Here is a 27021-nt window from a genome sequence, read left to right as displayed (position 1 = left end):
ATGGTGGCTGACTCCCCTGCTATCAGTTCAGTTCAGTTCAGTCGCTCAGTCGTGTCCGACTCTCTGCGACCCCATGAATCGCAGCACGCCAGGCCTCCCTGTCCATCACCAACTCCCAGAGTTCACTCAGACTCACGTCCATTGAGTCGGTGAAGCCATCCAGCCATCTCATCCTCTGTCGTCCCCTTCTCCTCCTGCCCCCAATCCCTCCCAGCATCAGAGTCCTTTCCAATGAGTCAGCTCTTCACATAAGGTGGCCAAAGTACTGGAGTTTCAGCTTCACCATCATTCCCTCCAAAGCTCTGAATAAATCGCCTTTGTTTGTTTCATCCCGTAGGGTGGTCTTTGTTTCCACAGTATCTTGCTCTGAGTAATACCAAGGTGCTTCCAGTGGACTTTAGTCCTGAAAGCTCCATGGATCCACCTACCACCCACCTCATCACCACTTCACTGGCCCCGTGTTCTGTCCTGTCCTCCTTGCCCAGTTTACTCGAACCGTGTTAGCACCCTGGCCACTCCTTGTATGGGCTTCCCTGGTGGCTCAGTGGTTAAGAATCTGCCTGCAATGCTGTAGGAGACACGGGTTCGATCCCTGGGTCAGGAAGATCCCCTGGAGAAGGAAATGGCAACACCCCGCAGTATTCTTACCTGGGAAATTCGATGGCCAGAGGAGTCTGGTAGCCCACAATCCTTGGTGTCACAGAGTCGGACACCACTTAGGGACTAAACCACCACCACCATTCCTTGTATATACCTGGCCCGGGGCCCTTTTCACTTGTTCATACCTTTGCCTGGAATTCTCTTCTCGAGTTACTCACATGGGGTATTTCATTATCACTTTTCAATCTCAGCTAAAATTTGACTCCATCAAAGAGACTATCCTGTTTAATACAGACCTGCCACGGCATACACAGGCCCCAGCCCTCTCTACACCCTCAGGACCCTCCATCTTCTCCATATCATTTGTCACCTCCTGATATACTATGTATTTTCTTGAATATTTGTGTATTTTCTTCTTCTTCACTCCCAACTAGAATGAAAACTCCATGAGACCAGGGATTTTTTTACTTCCATATCTCCTCTGCTTAGTTCAGTGTCTGGCAAGTTGAAGTCACCCCATCAACGTTTGATAAATGAATAATTAGTTGTGAAAGCTTATATCCACAGCTTTTTTAATGGTGCCATTTTTTAAACTTGTATATCAGAGTCCCAGGAGAAAACAAAAGGCACATTCAAAATTAGCAATTTTAAAATACTTGAATAACAAGACTATTTGCAAAGGTGAGGGCGAGGATTGGGAAACCACCAGGGCTTCTCAGGTGGCACTGGTGGTGAAGAATCTCTGCCAATGCAGGAGATGCAAGAGACGTGGGTTCGATCCCTGGGTCAGGAAGATGCCCTGGAGAAGGAAATGGCAGCCCACTCCAGTATTCTGCCTGGAGAATCCCATGGACAGCAGAGCCTGGTGGGCAATAGTCCAGGGTCCCAAAGAGTTGGACGTGACTGAGTAAATGAGCACAACACAGGTATAGTTAAGTGCCTTAAGGCTGGTAAGAGCAGGTACCATCACCACCTCTAGCCTGGGGGAACAGAGAAGGAGGAGCTAGCTGAGTCAGTGTGTGAGCTGGGGCAGCCAGTGGGCACAATGACCTTTATTTGTTGGGGTGCTGCCAGCTCTGGGACCTTGAGGGCAGGCGGGGGGAAGGTCCTGTCTGTGCTGCTCTGTGGCTGGCCCAGCCAGAAGCCAGAGAACAAGGGAAACCTTTGATGTGGTTCACATTAGTCAGCCCTTGGGGTACAGGGCAGGGTGGAGAGGGGTGGAATGTGGACCTTGGTGACCAGTGTCCATTATTCCAGCATCTTTTGTAATCATCCAGAGCAGTGTGGCTTACTGTTTTCAAAGTAACCAGAACATTTTCTGTGTATATATGGGACTTCCAGTGAAACAGACTCCCAGGCAAATATCAAAGCATCTGTTTGGGGGTTTATCATGCCTAGCTATTGACCTAAACGTTTTATTGAATGTTTTATTGATAGATGGCTCAAGCAATAAAGAATCTGCTTGCAATGCAGGAGATGCCAGTTCAATCCCTGAGCCAGGAAGATCCCCTGGAGGAGGAAATGGCAACCTACTCCAGTATTCTTATCTGGGAAATCCCCTGGACAGAGGAGCCTGGCAACTATAGTCCTTGGGGTCACAAAGAATTGGGCCTGACTGAGCACATGATTGATAGACAGTTTTACATTGAACCATAATTTTCAACAACTTCATTATGCCATTTTTACTATTTACTGAACCTCTCCTCTACTTTACAAAATGAATCATTGAGACTTACAGTATTGTATAATGTTGTATACTCAAGAAATGATAGATGTGTTCATTACGGTCAACATATAGATGTATCAATTCTATAGGGACTACAAACAAAATCACCAGGTGTTAAACAAGGCATAATTATACTTTTAATCATTAATCATTTAGAAGGGACACATGGGGTTAAAAAAATAATAGAATGGCCATTACAAGATCTGAATTTTAATCTGAACTTGATCAGTAAGAGTTCTTGACAAGTAATTTCAACTCCGTGGGTCCAAGTTCCCTCATCAAATTGAGGGGTGAGACAAGAGTGCTTCTACGCTCTCTTCTACATCTAAAAGCTGAACTGCTCCATTGGAAGATGGTGATCTTCACCAAGAGAATGAGGTTGGATTTAAAGGAAGTGTGTCAGCAGCACTTACTAATTGAGAAAAAAGCAATTACTGGAGTTGAATGCAATGCTGTGTTCTATTTCTGGGTTAAGAATTCATTGGTCTGGAGCCTACCTGCATTATAGCTGTTTCTTCTCCCCTCTCTTCCCTCCTTCCCCTCACGCTGAGCTCTTCTGAAAGAGTATGTGGGGAGGGGGAGGGGCGGGGTGCCTATATACAATGGAATATTCAGTTCAGTTCAGTTCAGTCACTCAGTCGTGTCTGACTCTTTGCAACCCCATGAATCACAGCATGCCAGGCCCCCCTGTTCATCACCAACTCCCAGAGTTTACTCAAACTCATGTCCATCGAGTCAGTGATGCCATCCAGCCATCTCATCCTCTGCCGTCCCCTTCTCCTCTTGCCCCTAATCCTTCCCAGCATCAGGGTCTTTTTCAATGAGTCAGCTCTTCGCATGAGGTGGCCAAAGTATTGGAGTTTCAGCTTTAGCAATGGAATATTACTCAGCCATAAAAAGGAATGAAATCGGGTCATTTGCAGAGACATGGAGACTGTCATACAGAGTAAGAAATAGACAAGCAAATACTGTATATTAATGAATATATGTGGAATCTAGAAAATGGTAAAGATGATCTATTTGCAAAGCAGAAATAGAGACAGAAATGTAGATAATACTGTATATTAATGAATATATGTGGAATCTAGAAAATGGTAAAGATGATCTATTTGCAAAGCAGAAATAGAGACAGAAATGTAGATATGTGGGGGCATGGAGGGAGGGCGGGGCAGGGAGGGTCAATGATGAATTGGGAGGTTTGGCTTGACATATGTACACTACTGTGTATAAAATAGGTAACCAATGAGAACCAACAGTATAGCACAGTGCTCTGTGTTGACCAAAATGGGAAGGAAATCCAAAAATAAAAGATGAGATGTTATATACATATGGCTGATTCGCTTTACTGTGCAGCTGAAGTTGACACAGCAGCACAGAGTAACTGTACTCCAATTAAAAACAAAACTAAATAAGCCATAAGTGTACAAATATCCCCTCCGTCTTGAACCTTGTGCCCACCTCCCCTGTCCCACCCATCTAGGTCATCACAGAGCACCACGCTAACAATTATGCAAATAATGATAATGATGATAAAGAGGAGGAAGAGAGCAGGAGGGTAACAATGAACCAAAATAATAATGATATTAAGAAGAAGAATAAAACTGAGATGTATAACAAGTAAGTAAATAAAATTGAGATCGTACATGAGGAAAAATTTTAAAATAAAAGAATATGCAAGGGGAAATGATCAGTCACGAGAGCGGTTTTGATTTGCACAAGATCGTTTCACATATAAGAAGCTCAGACAAAAACAATTGTATTTTCTCCTTAGAATCAACTGTGTTCATCCCCCAGTCTGAATACTCCATTGAAGAGGATGTTGGCGAACTGTTCATTCCCATCAGGAGAAGTGGAGACGTGAGCCAGGAGTTGATGGTGATCTGTTATACGCGGCAAGGTAGCTTGATTTGCAAATGAAATAAAATGTCCCCACAAAGATATAAATAAGCCTCTTAACATGTCGGAGCTATAACATTAAGCCGTGAAGATTATACTTTTTTAGTACAATTTTCAAAAAGAAAAAAAAAAAGTGCATGCAGACATCCTCCTTCACTATGGCACCTTTGAGGGTCTGGAAGGACTTTGCTGCTTATTGAAAACATTTCGGATATACTTGGTTTACTCTAATACTCAAGGCCTTTGGGATTGCAGGAAATTGAAGTTCCCCTCCTCTACTCAAGCCTGCTCAAGTAGAAGGAGATTACTATTAAAAACAACAACCAAAAGAAGAGGCAAGGAAATGCATACCCAAGGAAAAGAACTAATTTTAAACTAGTTTGAGACTCATTGCAACCAAATTTAAAAACGCTTGTCTTGCTCATTGAGTCAGCATGCTCTGAAAGGTGATTTTATGTAACACAAAATTTAGATCAAAACATAATATAATTAATATTCTAAACACCTTTCTAGGAAACAGGTAAATTTTTTCTAAGCATATAAAAGAAAAGGTCTTAGGTACAGTTAACACCTTAGCAGACTTTCATTAAAATTTTCATTAATGTATATGAGTTGAAAGTCAATATAGTATGGTGGTCAAAATGCAAATTTCAGGATCAACCTTGAGCTCTGGGTCCCAGAGCAAGTGGTTTGACTTCTATAAACCTCAGTTACCAAACGTGTAAAACCCAATAGACTGGTTAAGAGGATTAAGGAGCCAATGCATGGAAATCGCTTGGCACTTTGTCTGTACACCGCAAGCATTTGAAGAGTAGGAGCTATTATATTATATTATTGTGTTGCTTTAAAAAGACCACTGGCAGGAAGTAGAGGAGAAAACACTTGAAATGTAATATTTGTCATATGTTGGAGACCATTATGAAGATGACTCATAATGCCAGAACAGTATGTAGGCGCTATTGCGATTTCCAGGAGTATTCATAGATACGATGGACCATGAAAATGCTACAGATGAAAATAATCGTTTCTGGAAATACTCTTATAGTATGTTTTATAAGCCCCTTTTGGATCCTCCTTGCCTCCAGGAACGGCAAGAGGAACCGTGCCAACGTCTGTGCTCTCCTATTCTGATTACATATCCCGGCCCGAGGACCACACCAGTGTTATCCGCTTTGACAAAGATGAGCGGGAGAAGATGTGCAGGGTCGTTATAATTGATGACTCCTTGTTTGAAGAGGAGGAAACATTCCACGTTCTCCTGAGCATGCCGATGGGTGGGCGAATTGGATCAGAGTTCCCAGGGGCTCAGGTTACAATCAAACCCGACAAAGACGACGGTAAGTACTAATTTAGCTAAAAATTATTCCTCCTACCGGGCAGACCAGCCCTCTAAACCTTCTAGAAGCAAAGCCCTCTAAACAGAAAGAATGAGAGTGTGAAAGAATTTTCATGCGTGCATTTATCTTATGCTTGACTTTATAGTGTGATTAGGTTTCTAGGCTGGCTGCATGAGTCCACTGTCTTTCTCGCTTTAGTGCTTTGGAAGGGTAAAGCCATGCCTATGCGTGTTTTCTCCTGTGTACAGTTTCTTTGACAATGCCATGTCCCGTTAAGTGAATAAATTTAAAAATTTCATGGCGAAGAATCGAAGCAGTTTTAATAAATGATTTGTTATTTTATTTGTTTTGCTTCAATTGTAAAAGCTTATTTTTTGTAACTCGAATCTCTGTGTTTGAATTTGTTTAACCAAGAAACTAGCAGACAATTCTATTAAACGAAGAACTAGGAAGGTGGTAAGTGTATGGGAAATTAAGTCCAACAGGCTTCCAAAAAGGAGGAGAGTTTATCCTGACTCTTCTTCATGAGGGAAACCTAATTACCATAAAATAATCCTCCCAGGCTTCCCTGGTGGCTCAGATGATAAAGAATCCACCTGCAATGCAGGAGACCTGGGTTCAGTCCTTGGGATGGGAAGACCCCCTGGAGAAGGGAATGGCAACCCATTCCAGTATTCTTGCCTGGAGAATCCCATGTATACAGGAATCTGGCAGGCTACAGTCCATGGAGTCACAAAGAGTTAGATGTGACTGAGCGACTAGTACACACATACACACACACACACACAGATTTGTTCATTAGGAAGAGTGTGTTAAGTCATTGCTAGCGATATTTCACTAATCTTTGCTGTCAATCTTTGGCAGTTAACTAAGGAACATTTCAGCTGATTCCAGTTTCAGCTTTTGTGTGCCAACCCAGGGGTTGGGGTTTTAGCTATAGTGGCTGAGGTTTTAGCTACAGGGGCTGGCTTCCTCAGCCACCCTGGAGAGATTATCACGCTGGTAGATATAAACCAGAGACATGTAAAAGGTAGAATGATGCACCCTGTGGTAAATGTAAGTCAAGTCAGTGCCATTCAAAAGCTTACTGACGTTAAAAAAGCTTTCTCAACAGCAGGAGTACCATAGAGAAGAAAATATTTCTAGTGCTAAAAAAATACATCATGGTATGGTGTGTGGGTGAAATATGGTTTATTCGTTTGAACTGAACTGACAGGCCTGATCACCATCCTTTTTATTCTTGAATACTTTTATTTGCATTTGGGTAAACTCCAGTTAAGTAAGGGCTTCCCTGGTGGCTCTGCTGGTAAAGAATCCGCCTGCAATGCAGGAGACCTGGGTTCAATCCCTGGGTTGGGAAGATCCCCTGGAGAACGGAAAGGCTAGCCCCTCCAGTATTCTGCCTGGAGAATTCCATGGACTGTATAGTCCATGGGGTTGCAAAGAGTTGGACACGACTGAGCAACTTTCACCTTCACCTCACCAGTTAAGTAATGCCAGGTCAATATGTAAGGAATGGCCAAACTCAGTTAAATTAACAGCTGGATGAAGTGACATTCTGCCAAGAATGACATTCCTCATCTTAGCCAAAAGGCCAAGAAATGATGACAAAGTTACATTCTGTATGTAGTATGCTTGAGTTAGAACAATATTAAAAATCAAGAAATGGAAAAATGAGTTTCTAACTGCTCAGAATATTAATGCATTGAAGCCATTAACAGACTGTTTAATATAGTTGATAATGCTAAGGATTCAGTGAAAGCTAATGGATGTTTAATGAGTTTCTAGTCTGTGGGAGGCATTGCAAGAATGCGCTGAATAGTAAAGATTATACCAGTTTTTCCACATGGGAAGACTACTAGTTTAATGATGTAGATATTAGACTCTTTGAAAACAAAAATAAGATAAAGGAAAACATATAGGAAATGTCTTGCCTTTTAAAAAAATAGTTAACCTCACGTACCACACACACAGTGAGTATTTATTCTATACTTACTAAGTGTAACATGTGGGAACTATAGAGACATTTAATGTGGAGGCCAAGATCTCACGAAGCTTAAAATCTATTTCGGGGAAAAAAACCTAAGTACATAAAAGGTTAAAGGAGAATAATTTATAAATGATCATTTGGGACAGTAAAACGGAGACAGAAGATGGCAGTTCAGTTCAGTTCAGTCGCTCAGTCGTGTCCGACTCTTTGCGACCCCATGGACTGCAGCACGCCAGGCTTCCTTGTCCTTCACCATCGCCCAGAGCTTGCTCAAGCTCATGTCGGTGATGCCATCCAACCGTCTCATCCTCTGTCATCCCCTTCTCCTCCTGCCTTCAATCGTTCCCAGCATCGGGGTCTTTTCTAATGAGTCAGCTCTTTGCATCAGGTGGCCAAAGTACTGGAGAAGGGACTTTAGACCTTTAAAACAAACTGGTTTTAAATGTTGCCTCTTGTTAAAATGACTAAAAACTAAAATGGTGTGGTCTACTTCCCTCATTTTGTACATCCTTTGGGTTAAACATAAACCATATTATGATAAAGGGCCACTTCATATCATTTTTCAAATTGTAATAGTTTCAGGAGAGGAGTTGGGCAATTACAGGATCAATTTATTTTTGACAAACTCATGAGTGGGGGAGGGCAGGAAGAAAAAGAGTGTTTGTGAATGTGAATGAGTGAGTCATTCCCTAAATATGATTAGGAGGGTCCAGAGAAGGGAGACTTTCCAGGCTTGACCATGGGAGGACCCACAGGGTCCCCAACCCCAGTCCTCTCTTAATTCTGGACCTGGCTGGACACAGAGCCCAGAAGGCCAGTTATTCATTGGGAACAGCTCCACGTGGAGCTGGGGGTACAGGGGCATGCATTAAAATAAAGGCAAGTGAGTAAGGGTCTGAGGCTGCTGGGATGGGTCATTAGCAATGGGGTACCTTTGACTCAAGCTGGTATGGTCATCGGCTCTAAAGGACTTTGCCACAAGGCTGCTGTGAACTAGTTTTTTTGAAACTGTTGATACAGTGTACTGCTCACAGCAGGAAAGGCATTCAGAGCTTTGTTCCTTTGTACACACACGAACTTGGCAAGCAGCCACTTGAATCTCTTCTGCCAGTCGCATGAAAACATTCACCACCATTACCAGAAAAGGCAAGAAGAGCTCCAGAGTTCTCTGTGAGAACAGCTCACCATTTTATATAATTTGCATTGAAGAATGACCTTATGGCTCCCAAGAAAGTGAGCACAGGGAACCGTGCCAGGGCTTGGGAACGGTTCACCCAGAAGTAAGCTCTCAAACTCATGGAGTGTAAGCTAACAGCTGTGTTGTCTTCTAGAGTGATTCTAAGATACTAAGGCTGCAGTATTGAACAGATCGTACTGTTTGCAGTATTAAGTCAACTCATATCTTTGTTTTTCAGGTCTCTATAGACAGCATATATGTCATATAATAATAACTATAACAAGGAAACTGAAGTGGGTTGCCATTTCCTCCTCTAGTACATCTTCCCAACCCAGGGATCAAACCCATGTCTCCTGCATTGACATTACAGGAGCCACCTGGGAAGCCCAATAACTATAATCTATAGTCATTAATAGGGGCTTCCCAGGTGGCCCTAGTGGTAAAGAACCCACCTGCCAATGCAGGAGACATAAGAGATGCAGGTTCAATCCCTGGGTCGGGAAGATCCCCTGGAGGAGGGCATGGCAACCCACTCCAGAATTCTTGTCTGGAGAATCCGCATGGACAGAGGAGCCTGGGCTACAGTCCATGGAGGAGCAGAGAGTCAGACATGACTGAAGCGACTTAGCATGCATGCATAGTTATATATAACTATTGTATATGATAACAGTAGCTTAGCTGTGCTAAGCCTTTTACTTAAATGATTTCATTTAATACAGAGACACACAGACTATGAGCATGGTTCTGTTATACTCAGTTTTATTATCTTTGAGTGGCCAGGTAACCTGCTCAAGGTCAAATAGCTGAGAAGAATTTGCCAGGCTGACAACACAGAGTCCATGGCACAATCGGTATGTTGCCCACATCATAGTGTACTGGCAGCATGTATATTGAACAGTTATTATAGAGTGTATATTTTATACTATAATATTCAAAAATAGCATGAGGCATCCTAGTAGAGATGAAACAAGCTGTATACTTTTCTATGCATGTTGCACTTGATGATCCTAGAATACTTCAAATGTTAGCAGTTACAGATATTCGGCTAACTAGTGCATGAATTATTTTGGTTCACCTTTATCAGTTAAAATTCCTCCAGAATCACTAGGAGAACATATGAGTGGAGTCTGGCAGTTCAGTTGTACAAAGTAAAGCATTGCTTTTCCACACCATTTAGCAAAGTGCCTAGTGGAAGGTTTTCCCGTCTGAAGGACTAGACTGGAACTGTCCTGTCAAGCCCTTATGGATAAATGGCATCTTGTGTTTGTTTTGTCTTTTGCACGGTAATGCTATCTGCCTCACTCCCATCTTTTCCACAGGGGAGAGAGAATGCTGGCTATGTAATACCGTCTTGTAGATGTTGAAGGATAAATATTGCTGATTTATATCACTAAATCCCTGGAAGCAAGTCACTAAAAACATTAGAAACCTCAAGATCTCAGTCACAGGTGAACTCCACGTTAGTGCTAAAAATCACATAAATGTGAGAAGCAACTTCTCAGATCCTAGACTTCAGATTTTAATAAGCCCAATTTCAATAAGCTTGAAATTATTATTAAAAGAGATATTACAATTTAAAAAACAACAAACTTCATTAGAGATCAAACCATTAGAAAAGATATCTTAGTAAATCTTAGTGTCAGCATCAGAAACTCCAAATTATTCACCAGCAACAGAGGTTTAACGTATCCTTTTGTCTAAATCATAAAACACAAAGAAAATGCCGATAAGCTGAGGCTACATCTTAGCTGAAAACAGGACTTTTAAAGCCTTGACCTGCATGCTCCATGATGTAAACAGAGGTCAGAATCTATGAAACACTACAGTGAAATCACAGAGGTCTGAGTGTTTATTTAGTAAGTCCAGACAGTGCACATATATGTACCTGTGGTCTGTTGAAAATATATGCTTCATAAATTGATTACTAATTAGACAACAGCATCTTCTTTAATTGTTTTAGAATGAAAAGTTAAGAAAGCGTTTTGGAATTTATGTACTATTTTCTGAGACATTTGGTTGAGCAACTGGTCACCGTAGAAATGTGACACTTGTTAGTTAGGTTTTCTACGACACTTGTCACCAAATGAAGGTAGATCTCAGATTAGAAGTCCTGAAGGGCCACCGTGTTCTCGGGATATCTTCCTTGCTCTGCACAGGTAGCTGTTACCTTTCACAGGAGGCTCATGAATTTTATGATTTCCCTAAGAAGCAGGTCTTCATTCTGCCTTACTGAAGCAGACGTTTGCATCTCTTCTCTCCCTTTATTCCTAGTTTATCAGTCATATACATACCTTTTTTTGTCATTGGCCTTTTGAATCTGCCTTTAAATGACATCAAGAAACTTGCTACTGACCTCGAGATTACCCAAAATTACCCAATAAAGAATACAGGTAATATCATTTGATAAAACCAGCGAGCTACATTGTGCTACAAAGATCACAATGATAATGTATGTTAGGATTATAAAGTGTAGCTAAAACTAAACAAACCTCTTTTCTTTGGGCCATTTGTAGCAGTTTGAAGCACTTAAAATTATGGGTAAAACTTTCCCCTTCACACTTCTAGAGACATAAAGCATCGCTTCATCCTTTTCCTAAGAAACAGGTCTTCATTCTGATGTAGTGAGACAGACGACTGAAATAATATATATTCAGACATTTGCTTATTTAAAACATTTTCTGAGCATCTCTAATGCCCCAAATGCTGTGCTAGGGTGAAAGAGAGAAAGGATTTCTCCTGCCCTCACTCACTCACCCTCTCTCTCTCTCTCTCTCTCTCTATATATATATATATATATATTTGTATATAGATATGTATATGTGTGTATATATATATATACATCAACACCACATAACACTTAGTAGTACCTTTCCTGAGTAGCATGCACCCCTGAAGGCTCCAAGGACACCGTGATGAACAAGACAGGCCCAATCTATAGAGGATTTCCGCAAGAAAATAGGCAAAGGGATACAAGTTAGCCACTGATAAAACCAGGCTCCACATGCAATGAAGTGAAGTGAAATAGCTCAGTCGTGTCTGACTCTTTGCAACCCTGTTGACTGTAGACTACCAGGCTCCTCCCTCCATGGGATTCTCCAGGCAAGAATACTCGAGTGGGTTGCCATTTCCTTCTCCAGGGGATCTTCCCGACCCAGGGATCGAACCCGGGTCTCCCACATTGCAGGCAGACTCTTTAACCTCTGAGCCACCAGGGAAGCCACATGCAATGGGTGTTTTCAAAACAACATCGAGTGCGGCCTGAGGTTCCAGAAAAGCCACACCAAGAGTCAGGAAGACTGAGTCATGGGAGTTGGCAGCCCAGAAACTGATGTGCATTGTCACATATCCCCTCCGGCTGTGACAGGCTCATCACCGTGAAGACCACTACAGTGTCCGGATGAGCCAAATCACAGGACAGGTCAGCAATCATGTAGTTAAACACAGTCCTGGGGAAAGAAATCAAACGACTGGTAGAGCTTTACTAGTCAGTACTTAAAACTCAGAAGAGTCAGTATATTGACCCAGCGAGAGAAAAATAGCTTTCTCTTTACACTTCATAGGGCTGAAATATATCTCAGCTTCCATTTCCCTGAGGGTGTTTCACAAACAACCTGCTTTACAATCTCAGGAAGGATGCCACAAAGCTGGAACTCTGCGGTCAAAATGCCATCAAGAAACCCGTTCTTCTTTTGTTGTCATTGTTTGAGAATCACGCTTATTCAGAAGGGTGATTTTTCAGGATTGCACCCACCACCAGGGAAAGCTTTAAAAAGCTTTGCATTCTCAGTGCTGCAAGGTGATCCTCGAAGTACAGAAGAAAATTGTAGAGGGTATAGATGCCACTTCTACACTTTGTGGATCTGTGGTGTGTGGTCCCGAGCTCAGTAAACTGGTAAAATACTGTCTACACTACACAATGGGCTTTCCCAGTGGCTCAGTGGTCAAGAATCCACCTGCCAATGCAAGGAGCCGCAGGAGATGCGTGTTTGATCCTTGGGTCGGGAAAATCCCCTGGAGAAGGAAATGACCACCCACCCCAGTATTCTTGCCTGGAGAATCCCACAGACAGAGGAGCCTTGTGGGCTACAGTCATTGTGGGCTACAGTCGTGTCCAGAGTCGGACATGACTGAAGTGACTTACCGTGCGAGCAGGCACTCTGCACAACAGGGATGTACTGAGAGTTTACCCACTTTCCAAGGGGTCATTATCCTCCCAACGCATCTAGCTTGCTTGCCTTAACTGATATTGGTCCAGAATATATAAAGTTCTTTAAAATGTCAGCGCATCTTAACAGCTCTGTATACCAGACTTACTTCAATATACCAAGAGGACAAATAAACTATTAGCAGGAGAGGTTTGATTAATTCTCTGAGGACAATTTCATTACCGTGTTCAAAACATGATATCCCTCGACATTTCTGTGAAGAGGGAAACTCCATTAAACTCTTGTGTTATCATTGTGGGGGACCCGATAATTGAGTTATGTGAGGGGTCTGTTTCTTATTTTTCTTTTGAAACAAGGAAAGTACTATAGACATATGAGTCACCGTGGCCCTAAGGCCTTAGCTTCTGAAAGAAATCAATGCAAATCAAGGGAAAAAATAGAGAACAGTAGTCCTTGCTCTAACCTGGTTTTCGTCCTGTATTTTTTTAAATTACTTTATTTGCTATTTATTTATTTGGCTGCACCAAGTCATGGCATGTGGGTTCTTTAGTTGCTGGCATGTGGGATCTAGTTCCCTGACCAGGGATTGAAACTAGGACCCTGCATGGGGAATGTGGAGTCTTAGCCACTGGACCACCAGGGATGTCCTTCCTCCTGATTCCTTAATCTTGGTGACTAGTTCTACCATGACTAGACTTTCTTCTTCCACTCTCCACCCCAAATCCTTGATTCTGTCTCCCTTATACCTCCAAATGTGATGCGTTTGCTGTCTTTTACACCCATCAGAACCGCTCCCATCTTGTGCTAGCCAGCTTCACGCCCATGCACGCGTGCCAAGTCGCTTCAGCCATGTCCGACTCTTTGTGACCCCATGGACTGTAGCCCGTCAAGCTCCCCTGTCCGTGGAATTCTCCAGGCAAGAATACTGGAGTGGGTTCCCATGCCCTCCTCCAGGGGGTCTTCCTGACTCAGGGATCAAACCTGAGGCTCCTGCATTGCAGGCGGATTCTTTACTGCTGAGCCACTGGGGAAGCACCCAGCCAGCTTCATTATCTGGGCTAAATTCCTGAGATTGCTAACTAGTCTCTCTGCTTCCAGTTTGCCACCCGCCATGGGCATCCATCCTCTAGACCCTGTACATGCATGTTTCATCACATCCCTCCCCTTCTTGAAACTGAACCCACTTGTTACGGGATAACTTCTGGGGTGAGCTTCCAACCCCTTGGCATAGCACACGTGCCCTGCCATTGCCTTCTTTTTTATTTGTATTTATTTGACTGCACTGGGTCTTAGTTGTGGCATGTGGGATCTAGTTCCCTGACCAGGGATTGAACCTGGGTACCCTGCATTGGGTGCTCAGAATTTTCGCCACTGGACCACCAGGGAAGTCCCTGGCTGATGCCTTCTGTTTTCCCTTTTCCCCCATCTCCTCACCCCAAGTAGCATACCAGCCATGCCAAATGCTTCCAGAGCCCCCAGACACTTGAAGCTATCCCTTTTATCCCAGGAGGTTATATGGCTTTATTTTTTTTTAATCTTGCTTTTTAAAAATATCAGACAGCTCTTCTCTATAAATTAAGACAAAGCACAAGTTGAAAGGGTGAAATACGATGTTATCTTGGGACCCAGATATATTACTGAGTAAATTTTATCTGAATATGAGAAATCGTTTGAAAATCGTAATGTCTATATTTTTATCTTCTGTGCTTATGGTTTCTCCTTACTGTGCAAACCATTTATAAGAAAGAATGATTTTCTGACTCCTATTTTTCCTTGAGAGGAAGCAACTATTTTCCTTGCAATAAAGAATGGGGATAGTCAGCATAAACAGGTCACATGGATGTTAAATGAGAGAAATAGCTGCCAACTAGTATCATTATCAATAAGAAAAGCACCAACCTGAGAAGGCCAGGAAGGGGATGTGCAGAGACCTGAGAGCTTAGTGACCTGACTTTGCACAGCTGGGCTGGATTCTCCATATTGCAGACCAGAAACCTAAGAACCAAAGAGGTTGACTTTCCCAGTGTCAGGCATTTCTGAAATGACTGAAAGGGGCCTTCACTCATGGCTTGTAGGAGAGCTTCTTTTGTTTTGTTTTGTTTTGTGTTTCCTCATCACACTACAAGAGGATGGAAGAGCCCTGGACCACTTTTGAGGGTCTACACTAAAAAGCAATAAAGCAGAATCACCCGCTGCTACTGAGTAATACAGGGGAAAACGAGGAAGGAGGATTCTTACACAAAGGGAGCCCATTGTCTCAGCTGGAAATGGAATGGCTTTAGCTCTTTATTCTAGAATCCCTTTCTTTGCTGCCTGCAGGCGTGTTTCAAGTGTCAATTATTGAACAGTCTGTGGTCAAGGTTATTTGTTTTTCCAGTGTCAACCACATGCCTTTATTCCTGAGACCTCACACAGACTGTGTTTGACACCACGTTGGCCGTACTCTTTTGGGATTCCCACATAAATCATCCTGATGTCAAAGTCTCTATGGATTCTGAAATCTTACTTATGAAATTCTCTTTAGTCAGCAGGAACAAAAATGTACATGCCTGCCTTCTGATGGGTGATTTGGGGAGCAGTAACAATTTTAAAGGAATGGAGAAATTAAGCATAACGTGACACCTTATTTTTCTTTTCTTTCTATAAAGGTCTGATCTTGTTTTTATTTTTAATAAAGACATTTTTCTTCATAACTGAAAAATATTGATCTATAACATATTCTAATTTTTCTCTTACATGGAATATTCGGGCTCTGTCTTTACAGATGCTCATTAAGCTTCTTTTTAAAAAAATATTCTTAAAGTGCAAACTTTTCCATTATTTAATTATTTTCAGAGACAGCACTACATCATGAAAAGAAACACAGCTTTTGCAGTCTTAGAGACTTAGGCTTGAATCCTGCATCTACTACATCCACGCTATGTAACCTTAAGATAATTATTTAATCTAAGTCTACATTTCATTTGGTTTGTAAACAGCAGATAAAAACAATGACCTTAGAAGCCTATTAACCTATAGGCTGTTGGGAGCACCATAGGTTAATATAACAAGATTCTAGAGATTCTGATGTGACCTAAAGAGGCAGACACTCAGCAAAAGTAGCAATTACGTCATAATATTACTCTTACACTAACTGTATTATTTATTGGTGTGTTATTATTTATTTATCTTAGCCACTGGACCACCAGGGAAGCCCTAAATGTGATGATTTGTATTGGTAACACTGGAAGCAGTCTGCATACTTTTTTTTTTTATCTCATGTGTCAGGCTCTATGCTTCTCATTGGAGTTTACAGATGATAACGGATGAACAGTACTTGATTTCTGCCTTTGGGGGTGTCTCTGCCTAATGAGGGAGAGGAGTGAGTGAGTGAACAGAGTGTGAAAAGTGCGACGTGGGAAGTGTGAGCCGGCTGGACGTGCTTGACTGTCAACTGGATATGTGGATATATGGATATCCACATGGATATATGTCAATTGGATTCACAACTTCCATATGTGAATATGGAAAGAGACCAACTCTGTAGGGCCTTGCAAACTCTTAGATAATGATTTTTTGAAAAGCACAGTAACTACTCAGTTCCCTGGAAAGCACACTCCTCCACAGCACTGCAAAATACTGCAGCAAGGTGGTAAAGAGGCCAGAATCTTTAACGAGTTTAAAATGTTTCCGATCTTAACAAGAGAGAAAAGACTCTCTGCTTTGTCATAAATACTTTTCTTAAATCTAATATTTTAAGAAATATTAGATTTAGTATTTTGAGGCTGTGGTTCATGGAGGTATGTTGTGCAGATTAACTCTTGCTTAGTATTAACATTTTTATTACAAAATTATTGCATGAGAACCAAATAGAAGAACATCACCTAAATGGCAGTAGCCTTAGCTCCCTTGTCAAACCCATCCGTCTCCCTTGAGGTCACTTGAGTACCGTGTGTGGCTTTTCTGTATACACAGTCATGTGCACACATTTCTTTTGACTTTGACTAGAATTAATTGTTGTTATAGCAAAGAAGCAACAAGCACATATTTCCTAGAATGTGGGAGACAGTCTGTCTTCCTTCCCACTTACTGGCTATTGATCTTGAATTCCTGGACTTCAGTTTCTTTATCTGTATAGTAGAGATGATAACAAACCTACCTCAAAGGGTTATTAGTCCTTAAAACAATTCAGGCACACTAAAAATACTCAATTAATGTTTACTATTTTACTTGTCCTTCCCTTGCTGGTTCAGATGGTAAAAGAATCTGCTTGCAATGCGGGAGACCCAGGTTTGATCCCTGGGTTGGGAAGATCCCCTGGAGAAGGGGGATAGCAACCCACTCCAGTATCCTTGCCTGGAGAATTCAATGGACAGAGGAGCCTGGCAGGCTACAGTTCATGGGATCACAAAGAGTCAGACATGACTGAATGACCGTGTTATGAATATTATTTTATGTTATGCTTACTTCACAGAACAGTGTATCATGAAAAAGTTTATGATGGTACCCATAAACCTGACTAATTCTTTTCAGTGGCTACACAATATTTCACAATGTGGCTGTAACGTATTTTAAAAATTCCCTACTGATGAGCATTTAAGTTGTTTTCAGATCTTTTTTCTGTTACACATATGAGATAGTAAATATCTTCTTCACATGTACAAAATATCTTTTATTTCTCTAGTGTTTATCATTATATTAGGTTTTAGATGCCATAAAGAATAGTGGTTAGGGAATTGTACATTGAATCCATTGAGTTGAGAAATCAATTAGTGAGTTATGATCAGCTTTCCTTCCTGTCCCTTGTTTATATGAAACAAATATTAAAAGTCTTAAAAACCCTCTTCTAGAGGTGGGTTCTCAACAGTGTTTGTTGAATAAATAATATTCAGGAAGCCTTCTTCAGAGGCTACTGGATGGTAGAAAACTCTAATGATCTTGACATTTAAATTTTATTTTAAACTTATAGCAACCCTAAAAATGACAAAATCAGAGTTTGGGAGTAAAACCAGATTGACAGTAGAATCTCTGATAACATTGTCTTTTCTGGAGAAAAGCTCCCCACATATTCTCAGCTGAAATCTTGAAAAGGTTCAGTCCTTAAGTTATAAGCATTTTTAGACATGTCCTGTCTTTTCTTTCTTCTTTCTGAGGCAATTATAGTTGGCAAGGGGAAAAAATGTCAAAACATGCCTTTAAACTGATATATACTAAATCTATATTTGAACTTTATTTTTCCAACAGAAATTTTGAAAATGCTTGTTAAAGACTAAATATGAAGTCGTTCTTAAGAATGTTTATGTATTTTTTGAAAGAAAAGTACAGAAAGGCCCAGTCAAAATGATTTAACACTAGTTTTTTTAAAGATGTCATTTATAGAAGGAAGTTAACCTGATTTTGTTTTTCTTCCTATTTACAAAAGTAATACATGCTACTTGGAAAAAAAAAAAAGTAAACTATAGCAAATTAGTGTGTGGAAGAAACGCATAGCAAAGGAGGTAAAATTTCCTCCTAATCCCATCTCTAGGACGTAACGAGGCAGCAGTTTGATATATAATCTATATACATTCTACACCACCTTCCTTCTTCCTTATTGGCTTCATATAGCCTTCTTGCATCCTTGTATTTTACCTGTTTTCCTCCAGTTTTGTTTACAGCTATGTTTATAAGTCTTTTTGTTCTTTAATCCAGTCTATCAGTTTTAAATAAGAAAAGTTAAACAGTGTACCTTATTCTAATTAAGTAATATATTTGTGCTTTTTATTTGGCATCTGTCTGTATGGATTTTTCCTTTACAGCTTCTTCTTTTGTCCAGAAAGTTTTCTGTGTCCTTTGTGAAACTTTTATTTTCTGCTGGTTTCTGTCCTATTGGTGGCAAATCATAATATTAATGAAGATAATTTACTATCTGCCTAACAAAGTTTACTCTCTTGAAAAAGACAAGGACATGGAAGAGTTTAGAGACCCACTGAACTCCTCCATTTATAACTTCCTCTCTGTTGTTTCAAGTTTCAGTTTCAGCATTAAGTTGAAAATATCATTTATGATGATCATTTATGCTTGCAGTAAGTAGTTGGATTTACCAGCATATTTTATCCGTTGCTTAGCCAGATCTCTTTCATTCAGTTCTTCTCTTTGATTTTACTCAATGTGTATCTATAAGTGAGTAAAACCTTTGTTTTTGATTGCTGAAAATATCTATATTTTGCCCTTGAATTCTGTTTTCATTTGGTTTCTTCGATTCCAGTATTGGTTCACAGCCTTAAAATACCAGCAGAAGAATTCACTTCTGGCTCCACTCACCACTATGAAGTCCTGTTGTTCTGTTACACTTTTAGTTCACAGAAATGCTTACCTGTTTTTGAGCACAGCTATCCCATTCCTTATCAAGCATAATAATGATAAGTGAAAATCTTCAAAGCTACCAAAAAGAAATGTCATGCTGTCTTTCATTTTTAATCTCTCATTACTGCTGATGAAGCCAAGTAGAGGGTGTAAAATCACAAAACTGTCTTTAACCAGACATCAATGTCTTACTAGCTTTTATGTATACATATATACCTTTAAAAAGGGAAAGGAAAAAAATCAACTTCCTAGCCTGGTGTTTCAGTTTATGAATGAACTTAATACAATCAGTCTCCTTCTGGGAGAATTTGCGCTTGTTTTCAGTTTTGCCCTAGTATAAATGAAGTACAACATATACCTGTGTATGTGTCTTTGTACATTTATGTTAACATTTCTGTATGATAAACTCCCATTTATTGAACTGTGGGGTGAACGTTATGTTCGTTAAAATCTTGTGACCACCTTTTGTATTATGACCTCTCTCTTGCCGTAAAGTTAATTAGCTCAAGGGCACACAGGGCTTCCCAGGTGGCTCCGTGGTAAAGAACCCACCTGTCAATGCAAGAGACAAAGACGTGGGGTTGACCCCTGGGTTGGGAAGATCCCCTGGAGGAGGGCATGGCAACCCACTGCAGTATTCTTGCCTGAAGGAGTCCGTGAATGGAGGAGCCTGTCGGGCTACAGTCCATGGGGTCGCAAAGAGTCAGACACGACTGAATCAGCTGAGCGTACACACAAGGACACACACTTTTTCTTGGTCTGGATTGCAATCCACTATTTCCCTGACGCGTGGTTTTAGGCAGATCTCTTAATTTCCCTAATCCTTAGTTTCCTTGTCTGTGAAAACAGGACTCACATACCTCACAGGGTGGCTGTAAGGATGAAGTAAGATAGTGTTGTATCTAACCACGAATCACCGTTTGCTAAAACACTGACATAAGCAAAAAACAACCTGCAGATTGCCGAGACCTGTAGAGGTTTTCAAAAACACTGGTGCGATGCGTGGATGGAGCGGGGGGTATATGTAAACCTCTGTACCTTCTGCACAATTTTGCTGTGAACTGAAAACTACTCTAAAAAATATAGTCCACTGAAAAATGAGAAAGAAAAAGAGACAGTGCTGGTGTCTAGGGGTCACCCACCGGAAATTCTGATTCGATAAATGGGAGGTGAGACCGAGCCTCAGTATCTTTCAATTTCCTTGGATAAATCTGATGCACATCTAACCTGGAAAAGCCTGCAGGCAAAGTATTTTAAAAGTGAAAGTAAAAAAATCTCTTGGAGTTCATGGTGGTGGCTTTCCCTCGCCCCTGTGGGCTTGCTCCAGATTCAAATGGCTGCCCTCCACAGTCATTTTAGTGCAAAGACATCTTCTTCATTCTCCTGAGGCTTTGTAACCCCCACTCCCTGCTGCTAAGGACTATGGTCTTCTAACTCACCCACCACAAAGACACACAGTCAGTTCCCTACATACAAATGATTCCATTCTGACGGCACACTGGTGAGTCCAGTTTGTTCCTAAGTCCAACAAAGTCAACCTTGGTAAGCAGTGATGGCTCAGATGGTAAAGAATTCACCTACAATGCAGGAAACCTGGGTTCAACCCCTGGGTTAGGAAGATCCTCTAGAGAAGGAAATGGCAACCCTGAAAATTTTTCTTGCCTGGAAAATTCTGTGGACAGAGGAGCCCGGTGGGCTACAATCCATGGTGTCCCAAAGAGTCAGACATGACTGAGCAACTAACACTTTTCACCCAACTTACACAATTTGCCATATAGTACTATAATAGGTTTGTAATTGTAACTGTGCTATATTAAGTTAATAATATATACAAAACACAAAAACAAAAAATTAAGAAAACATTTTTATGTATTTATTTTCCCACCCTGCCTTCTCCCACAGAGTCCAAAAGACTGTTCTATACATCTGTGTCTCTTTTGCTGTCTCACATATAGGGTTGTCATTACCATCTTTCTAAATTCCATATATATGCATTAGTATTCTGTATTGGTGTTTTTCTTTCCGGCTTACTTCACCCTGTATAATAGGCTCCAGTTTCATCCACCTCATTAGAACTGACTCAAATGTATTCTTTTTAATGGCTGAGTAATAATCCATTGTGTATTTGTACCACAGCTTTCTTATCCATTCGTCTGCTGATGGACATCTAGGTTGCTTCCATGTCCTGGCTATTATAAACAGTGCTGCGATGAACATTGGGGTACACGTGTCTCTTTCAATTCTGGTTTCCTCAGTGTATATGCCCAGCAGTGGGATTTCTGGGTCATAAGGCAGTTCTATTTCCAGAAGAATCTTATAGTACAGTAATATGGCACCCCACTCCAGTACTCTTGCCTGGAAAATCCTATGGATGGAGGAGCCTGGTAGGCTGCAGTCCGTGGGGTCGCTAAGAGTTGGACACAACTGAGCGACTTCACTTTCATGCATTGGAAAAGGAAATGGCAACCCACTCCAGTGTTCTTGCCTGGAGAATCCCAGGGACGGGGGAGTCTGGTGGGCTGCCGTCTCTGGGGTCGCACAGAATCGGACATGACTGAAGCGACTTAGCAGCAGCAGCAGCACAGTAATATCAGCTATATTACTGCTGCCTTTATACCTGCTTCAGGACACTCTGGGTTCAAAATAAAAATATTGTGTTACTGTACGCTGCACAGTGCGTGTGTGCATGCTTAGTTGCTCGGTCATGTCTGACTCTTGTGTGACCCCATGGACTGTAGCCCGCCAGGCTCCTCTGTCCATGGGATTTCCCAGGCAAGAATACTGGAGTGGGTTATCATTTCGTCATCCAAGGAATCTTCCCTTGCCCAGGGATCGAACCTGTATCTCCAGCACTGGCAGGCTGATTCATTACCACTGAGCCACCTGTAAAGCCCGCTGTACATAGCACTGTATAATAAAGTACACAAAAACACAACCACTTGTAGAGGCTGCACACACATGACAGTTCAGACGTGTGAACTAACTTTTGTGTCTGGACACAGGAAAGCACGTTCGCACCTTTGAAAGTTCGCAACTTGAAGGTTCATGTGTAGGGGGACTTCCTGTATTTGTTCATTTGCTCTGGCGAATTAAAGGTCCTATTTTACAGGATGTTCATTCATTCCACAAATGTTAATTGAGCACCCTATGGCCAGGCATTGTTAGGAAAATATCAGTGAATAAAGGAGGTTGAATTCCCCCCCTTAGAGAGCTCAGAGCCTATGGGAGATGCAAGCCTGCCGAGGCTGGAGGGAGAGAGGGCTCTGATGGAGAAGACAGGAGACTCCCTGGCACAAGTGACTTCTAAACAAAAACCTGAGAGGATCAAGAGTTATCCCAATGAGGAGGAGTGAAGAGTGTTCAAGACAATGGCAATGGCATAGTGAAGACTGAACATGCCACATTTGACATTCAAGACACTGGATTGTTGGATAGAAAGGAGGCCAAAATGCAGTTTAAAAGGCAAATGTTTTTAAAACCAAATGTTTAGTGTTTTACAAACCAGCGTTTTTAATTAATGAAATGATGGTTAGGGAGTTTGGGATGGACATGTATACACTGCTATATGTAAAATGAATAACCAGCAAGATCCTATTATATAGCACAGGGAACTTTGCTCAGTGTTGTATGGCAGCCTGGATGGGAGAGGAGTTTGGTGGAGAACGGACATGTGTATACGCATGGCTGAGTCTCTCTGCTGTCCACCTGAAACTATCACAGCATTGTTAACTGGCTATTGATCAGTCACTAAGTCGTGTCCGATTCTGCGACCCTGGGGACTGCAGCACGCCCGGCTTTCCTGTCCTTCACTGTCTTCCAGAGTTTGCTCAATTCATGCCCATTGAGTCGATGATGCTCTCTAATCATTTCATCCTCTGCCGCCCCTTCTCCTTTCCCTGCATCAGGGTCTTTTCCAGTGAGTCAGTTCTTCACATCAGGTGGCCAGAGTACTGGAGCTTCAGCTTCAGCATCAATCCTTCCAATGAATATTCAAGGTTGATTTCCTTTGATATTAACTGGTTTGATCTCCTTGCTGTCCAAAGGGCTCTCAAGAGTCTTCTCCAGCACCACTATGTGAAAGTATCAATTCTTCAACATTCAACCTTCTTTATGGCCCAACTCTCACATCCATACACAATCATTCGAAAAACCATCGCTTTGACTAGATGGATCTTTGTTGGCAAAGTAACGTCTCTGTTTTTTAATGCTCTGTCTAGGTTTGTCATAGCTTTCCTTACAAGGAGCAAGCATCTTTTAATTTCATGACTCCACAGTCATGGTCCACAGTGATTTTGGAACGCAAGAAAAGAAAATTTGTCACTGCTTCCATTTCTTCCCCCATCTATTAACATGAAATGATGGGACTGGATGCCATGATCTTAGTTTTTTGAGTGTTGAGTTTTAAGCTAGCTGTCTCCTCTTTCACCCGCATCAGGAGGCTCTTTGGTTCCTCTTCAGTTTCTGCCATCAGAGTGATATCACCTGCGTATCTGAGGTTGTTGGTATTTCTTCCAGCTATATGCCAATATAAAATAAAATATTTAAAATAAAAAAGGCTGTTTTCAACCCGAAGAGCACTGAAACACTTGACAGGCTTTCTGCAAAGGCATTACCGTGATGGGATTTTCTTTGGTGGATGGCCTCTGGTTAGGAACCTGGCTGAGTGGCTGCTAGAGGGGTTCAATGGTGGGTGATGCTGGCTGTATCTAGGGTAGTGGCTGTGACAGAGAGAGAAGCCAGGGGCGGGGCATGGTGGTGAGTCTACTGCAAGTTTGCCTGGAGGTGCCTGTGGCATGGGACTGTATAGGCAGCTGGTTATCAAGGTCCAAAGCTCAGAAGAGAGATCTGAGTTGGAGATAATTTAGGGAGGTTCCTTTCTATTGTTTACAGCACTGAACCAAAAGACGGCATAAAAGTTTTTGTGTATTTTTCTTTTCATTCAGTTCTAAGCAAACATCTTAGAGCTACAACGCCTACTTGACTGATAGTCCAGGTACACGTGAGTAAATAAGATTTGGCTCCAGATAGCAATTACTTCAGGCACCTCTTCCTTTCATCTCCTGAGACACAAAGTAATTGTAAACATCAATCTAGACACCACAGACTCAGCAAGGGAAAAAAGTTCACTTTTTCCCTGTGGGGAAAAACGAGTTATTTTCCCTTTGTCTTCACTGCAGGTGTGTGTGTTGTGCGACTTGTCGAGCCGTCCTCATCAGCATTGTTTGTAAGAAATAGACATGATCCTATCTGTGTTATTTGTGTTGAAAGTCTCTCCAACCTTGAAAGGCATATTAATGTTTAATGAACTAAAACAGACTTTTCTGTAGTCATTGCCTTGATCTGTGCCCTTTATTTAAAAGTGTTAAGACCACAAAGGATACAGAGAGTAAAGCTTGGCTTCCCTTAATTTCACACTATGTCATGTGGCCAAGCTAAAACTTTCCTTGTGGTGCTCACACACTATTTGGATATAACTTATCTTTTGTCTCCAGAGGGAATTAACATGCATTCTGCATGTTTTCTGTGGATGATGGAGTGGGGAAGAATGACTGTTTTATGGCATTTTGTGGATGTGGGCTGTGGCATACACGACTTTAATTGATTGTTCTCTTATTCCAGGTAGTAATATCAGCCGCTGACTTTTCTTTATTAAGACTGTGAACTTACAAGACACAGCGTGTATTTAAGATCTGACTCTAGGGACTCTCCTAGTGGTCCAGTGGTTAAGACTCTTTGCTTCCAATGCAGGGGGCACGGATTCAATCCCTGCTTGGGGAACTAAGATCCATGCCATAGCGCATGACAAAAAAAATTTTTTTTGTTCACAAAATTAAATGGGTCTTTTTTTTCTGATTTGCTTGAAGTTGTAATGTGGACGTTTATAAAACTAATAGACAAAGGTTTACAGTTTACTTAACTTTTGGAGAAACCAAGTGCCCATATAAAAACAAACAAGCATTGTACCAAAGAAAGGTGAGTTAAAATCTTACTTATAAATTATAATAGTTTTGCAAGAACAAGCAATTTTTTTGGATTTTGCCCAAATGTCTTTCAGCTTTTGACAGTTTTCATGCATCTATTCTTTCTTCCTTTTACTTGATTATTATCTATGCATTAAAATGTCCAGTAACCTCTTGCCAGTTATTTTGAGTGATTATTTATAACTCAACTCATTGCTTGAGAATGTTTAAGTCCTTCATATTACATGAGACTCTGTCCAAATGATGACAATTATAAATAGTATTTAAGTTTTAGAGACGGATGATGAGGTATTGAGAAATTGAAACTAGGCAGTTAACAAGAGCTGTTTCTCTTCTAAAAATATTCAATTGTGTTTTAATTTCATTATAGTCACTTTATACTTTAATCACAAAGATTTCAAATTGAATAGTAGACCAATTTTCCAGTCATCATGAATAGAGCACAGAGAGGAAGAGAAATTACATAAATAACTCAAATCCATAGATATGCAAAAGTCCATCTTAAGGAAAGAAATCTTTCTTAATGCCTTCTATTACCTGCGATAATAAAATTGAGAGATTTAGGATTAAAATCCTTCTTCCATCTTTCCTCTTTCTTTCTGCTGGAGGTTACTACATACTACACAATGGTGATATAAAATGTTGTTTGCATTATTCCCATAAATCTTATTATGTATTGTTACATGCACCATTACCTCCCACTTGTCTCTCTTCTTCTCTCTTGTTTTCTCTCTCTCTCACACACACAGAACATAGGTCAGACACATAATAAATGTCCTACATATGGTAACTGTTATCATTACTCTTCATTCTTAACAACAATTAGGATTAAAATTTTTCAGAGTACTATGTAAAACATTTTTTCTTACAGAAATGCGCATTGAGCGATACCATAAAAACACGTGACCTACAGTTGACGGAGTGAGTCTGAAACACACAGGCAGAATAGAGCTTTGGCTCTGCAGAGCCCATGTGGTGATTGATGATCACCTTCCCTCACATGATTTTATTCTGTTCCACCTCTAGTATGTGTCTGGGAGGCATAGAGAGACAGGAGGACAGGAGGGATCATGATTAAATAGGGGGTCTTCCTTACTGCACTTCCCAGATCTCCCCCATAACCCATATCTAATCTGCACAATGATGTGGTTTGTCAGAAATGTCAAGAGCCTTAGATTACTCGCTGGATGCCGATGATCAGGCCTCTGCCATAATTATGTTAATAAAAGCCTTTTAAAAGACGTACAGATGTGCTTGGTGCAGCTGTCTGGTCCAAGTAAGCATTTTCAGGGTTCTGTCTTCACCTCTGCCCCCTCCTCAGGTGTGAGAAATGTAAGGAATTTATTGGCTTGTAGTTGAGGTCCACCTTGGCTGAGGTGAATAAGATAACCTTCATCTGCACACATCCACTGACATGTCCAGGCACCCTCCAAGTCTAAAGGATGAGAGGCCGGTGAAAGTATGCTATGGGCAGGTTTATCGTTTCATGAACCAAAGCGTGCAGGCAAAATGTCCAAGGTTGGTTGTGTATTATTCAAGAGTCCACGGAGCTCTATGCTTTTTATTATACATGCCTTAGGAAGAAACAAAGAAAACACCAGTTTCAATGAAGACGATTTATCCTGCAGACAGGAAAATAAAGAATCTTTACTCCACTTGAGCAGTGCCCCAAACTGGCTTTCCTGTGTGGCTGTGAGCCACAATTGCAGAGTTTTGTCTGATTTTTGTGTTTGATAATTCAATTAGATGCTCTGAAATGGGATAGTCATCTCCTGAATGGCCCTGCCTTTTAGGAAACACTGATGTGAGTTGTGTGACCTTTTA

The 27021-nt window shown here is 41.2% G+C and overlaps 1 protein-coding gene across 1 annotated transcript in view; it reads left to right on the top strand.

Moving 5' to 3' along the window:
- Nucleotides 1-27021, top strand: part of FREM2 (FRAS1 related extracellular matrix protein 2) — a 152929-nt gene that overhangs the window by 82961 nt on the left and 42947 nt on the right. Inside the window, exons 5-6 of the mRNA XM_027557360.1 lie at nucleotides 4098-4223; nucleotides 5308-5559. Coding sequence (XP_027413161.1) covers nucleotides 4098-4223; nucleotides 5308-5559 — 378 coding nt within the window. The remainder of the gene's footprint in view (nucleotides 1-4097; nucleotides 4224-5307; nucleotides 5560-27021) is intronic.

Source organism: Bos indicus x Bos taurus, chromosome 12 (genome assembly GCF_003369695.1).
Source record: "Bos indicus x Bos taurus breed Angus x Brahman F1 hybrid chromosome 12, Bos_hybrid_MaternalHap_v2.0, whole genome shotgun sequence".
Classification (NCBI taxonomy): Eukaryota; Metazoa; Chordata; class Mammalia; order Artiodactyla; family Bovidae; genus Bos; species Bos indicus x Bos taurus.
Note: the sequence above shows the minus strand (reverse complement) of the source record. Positions and strands in the feature narration are given on the sequence as shown.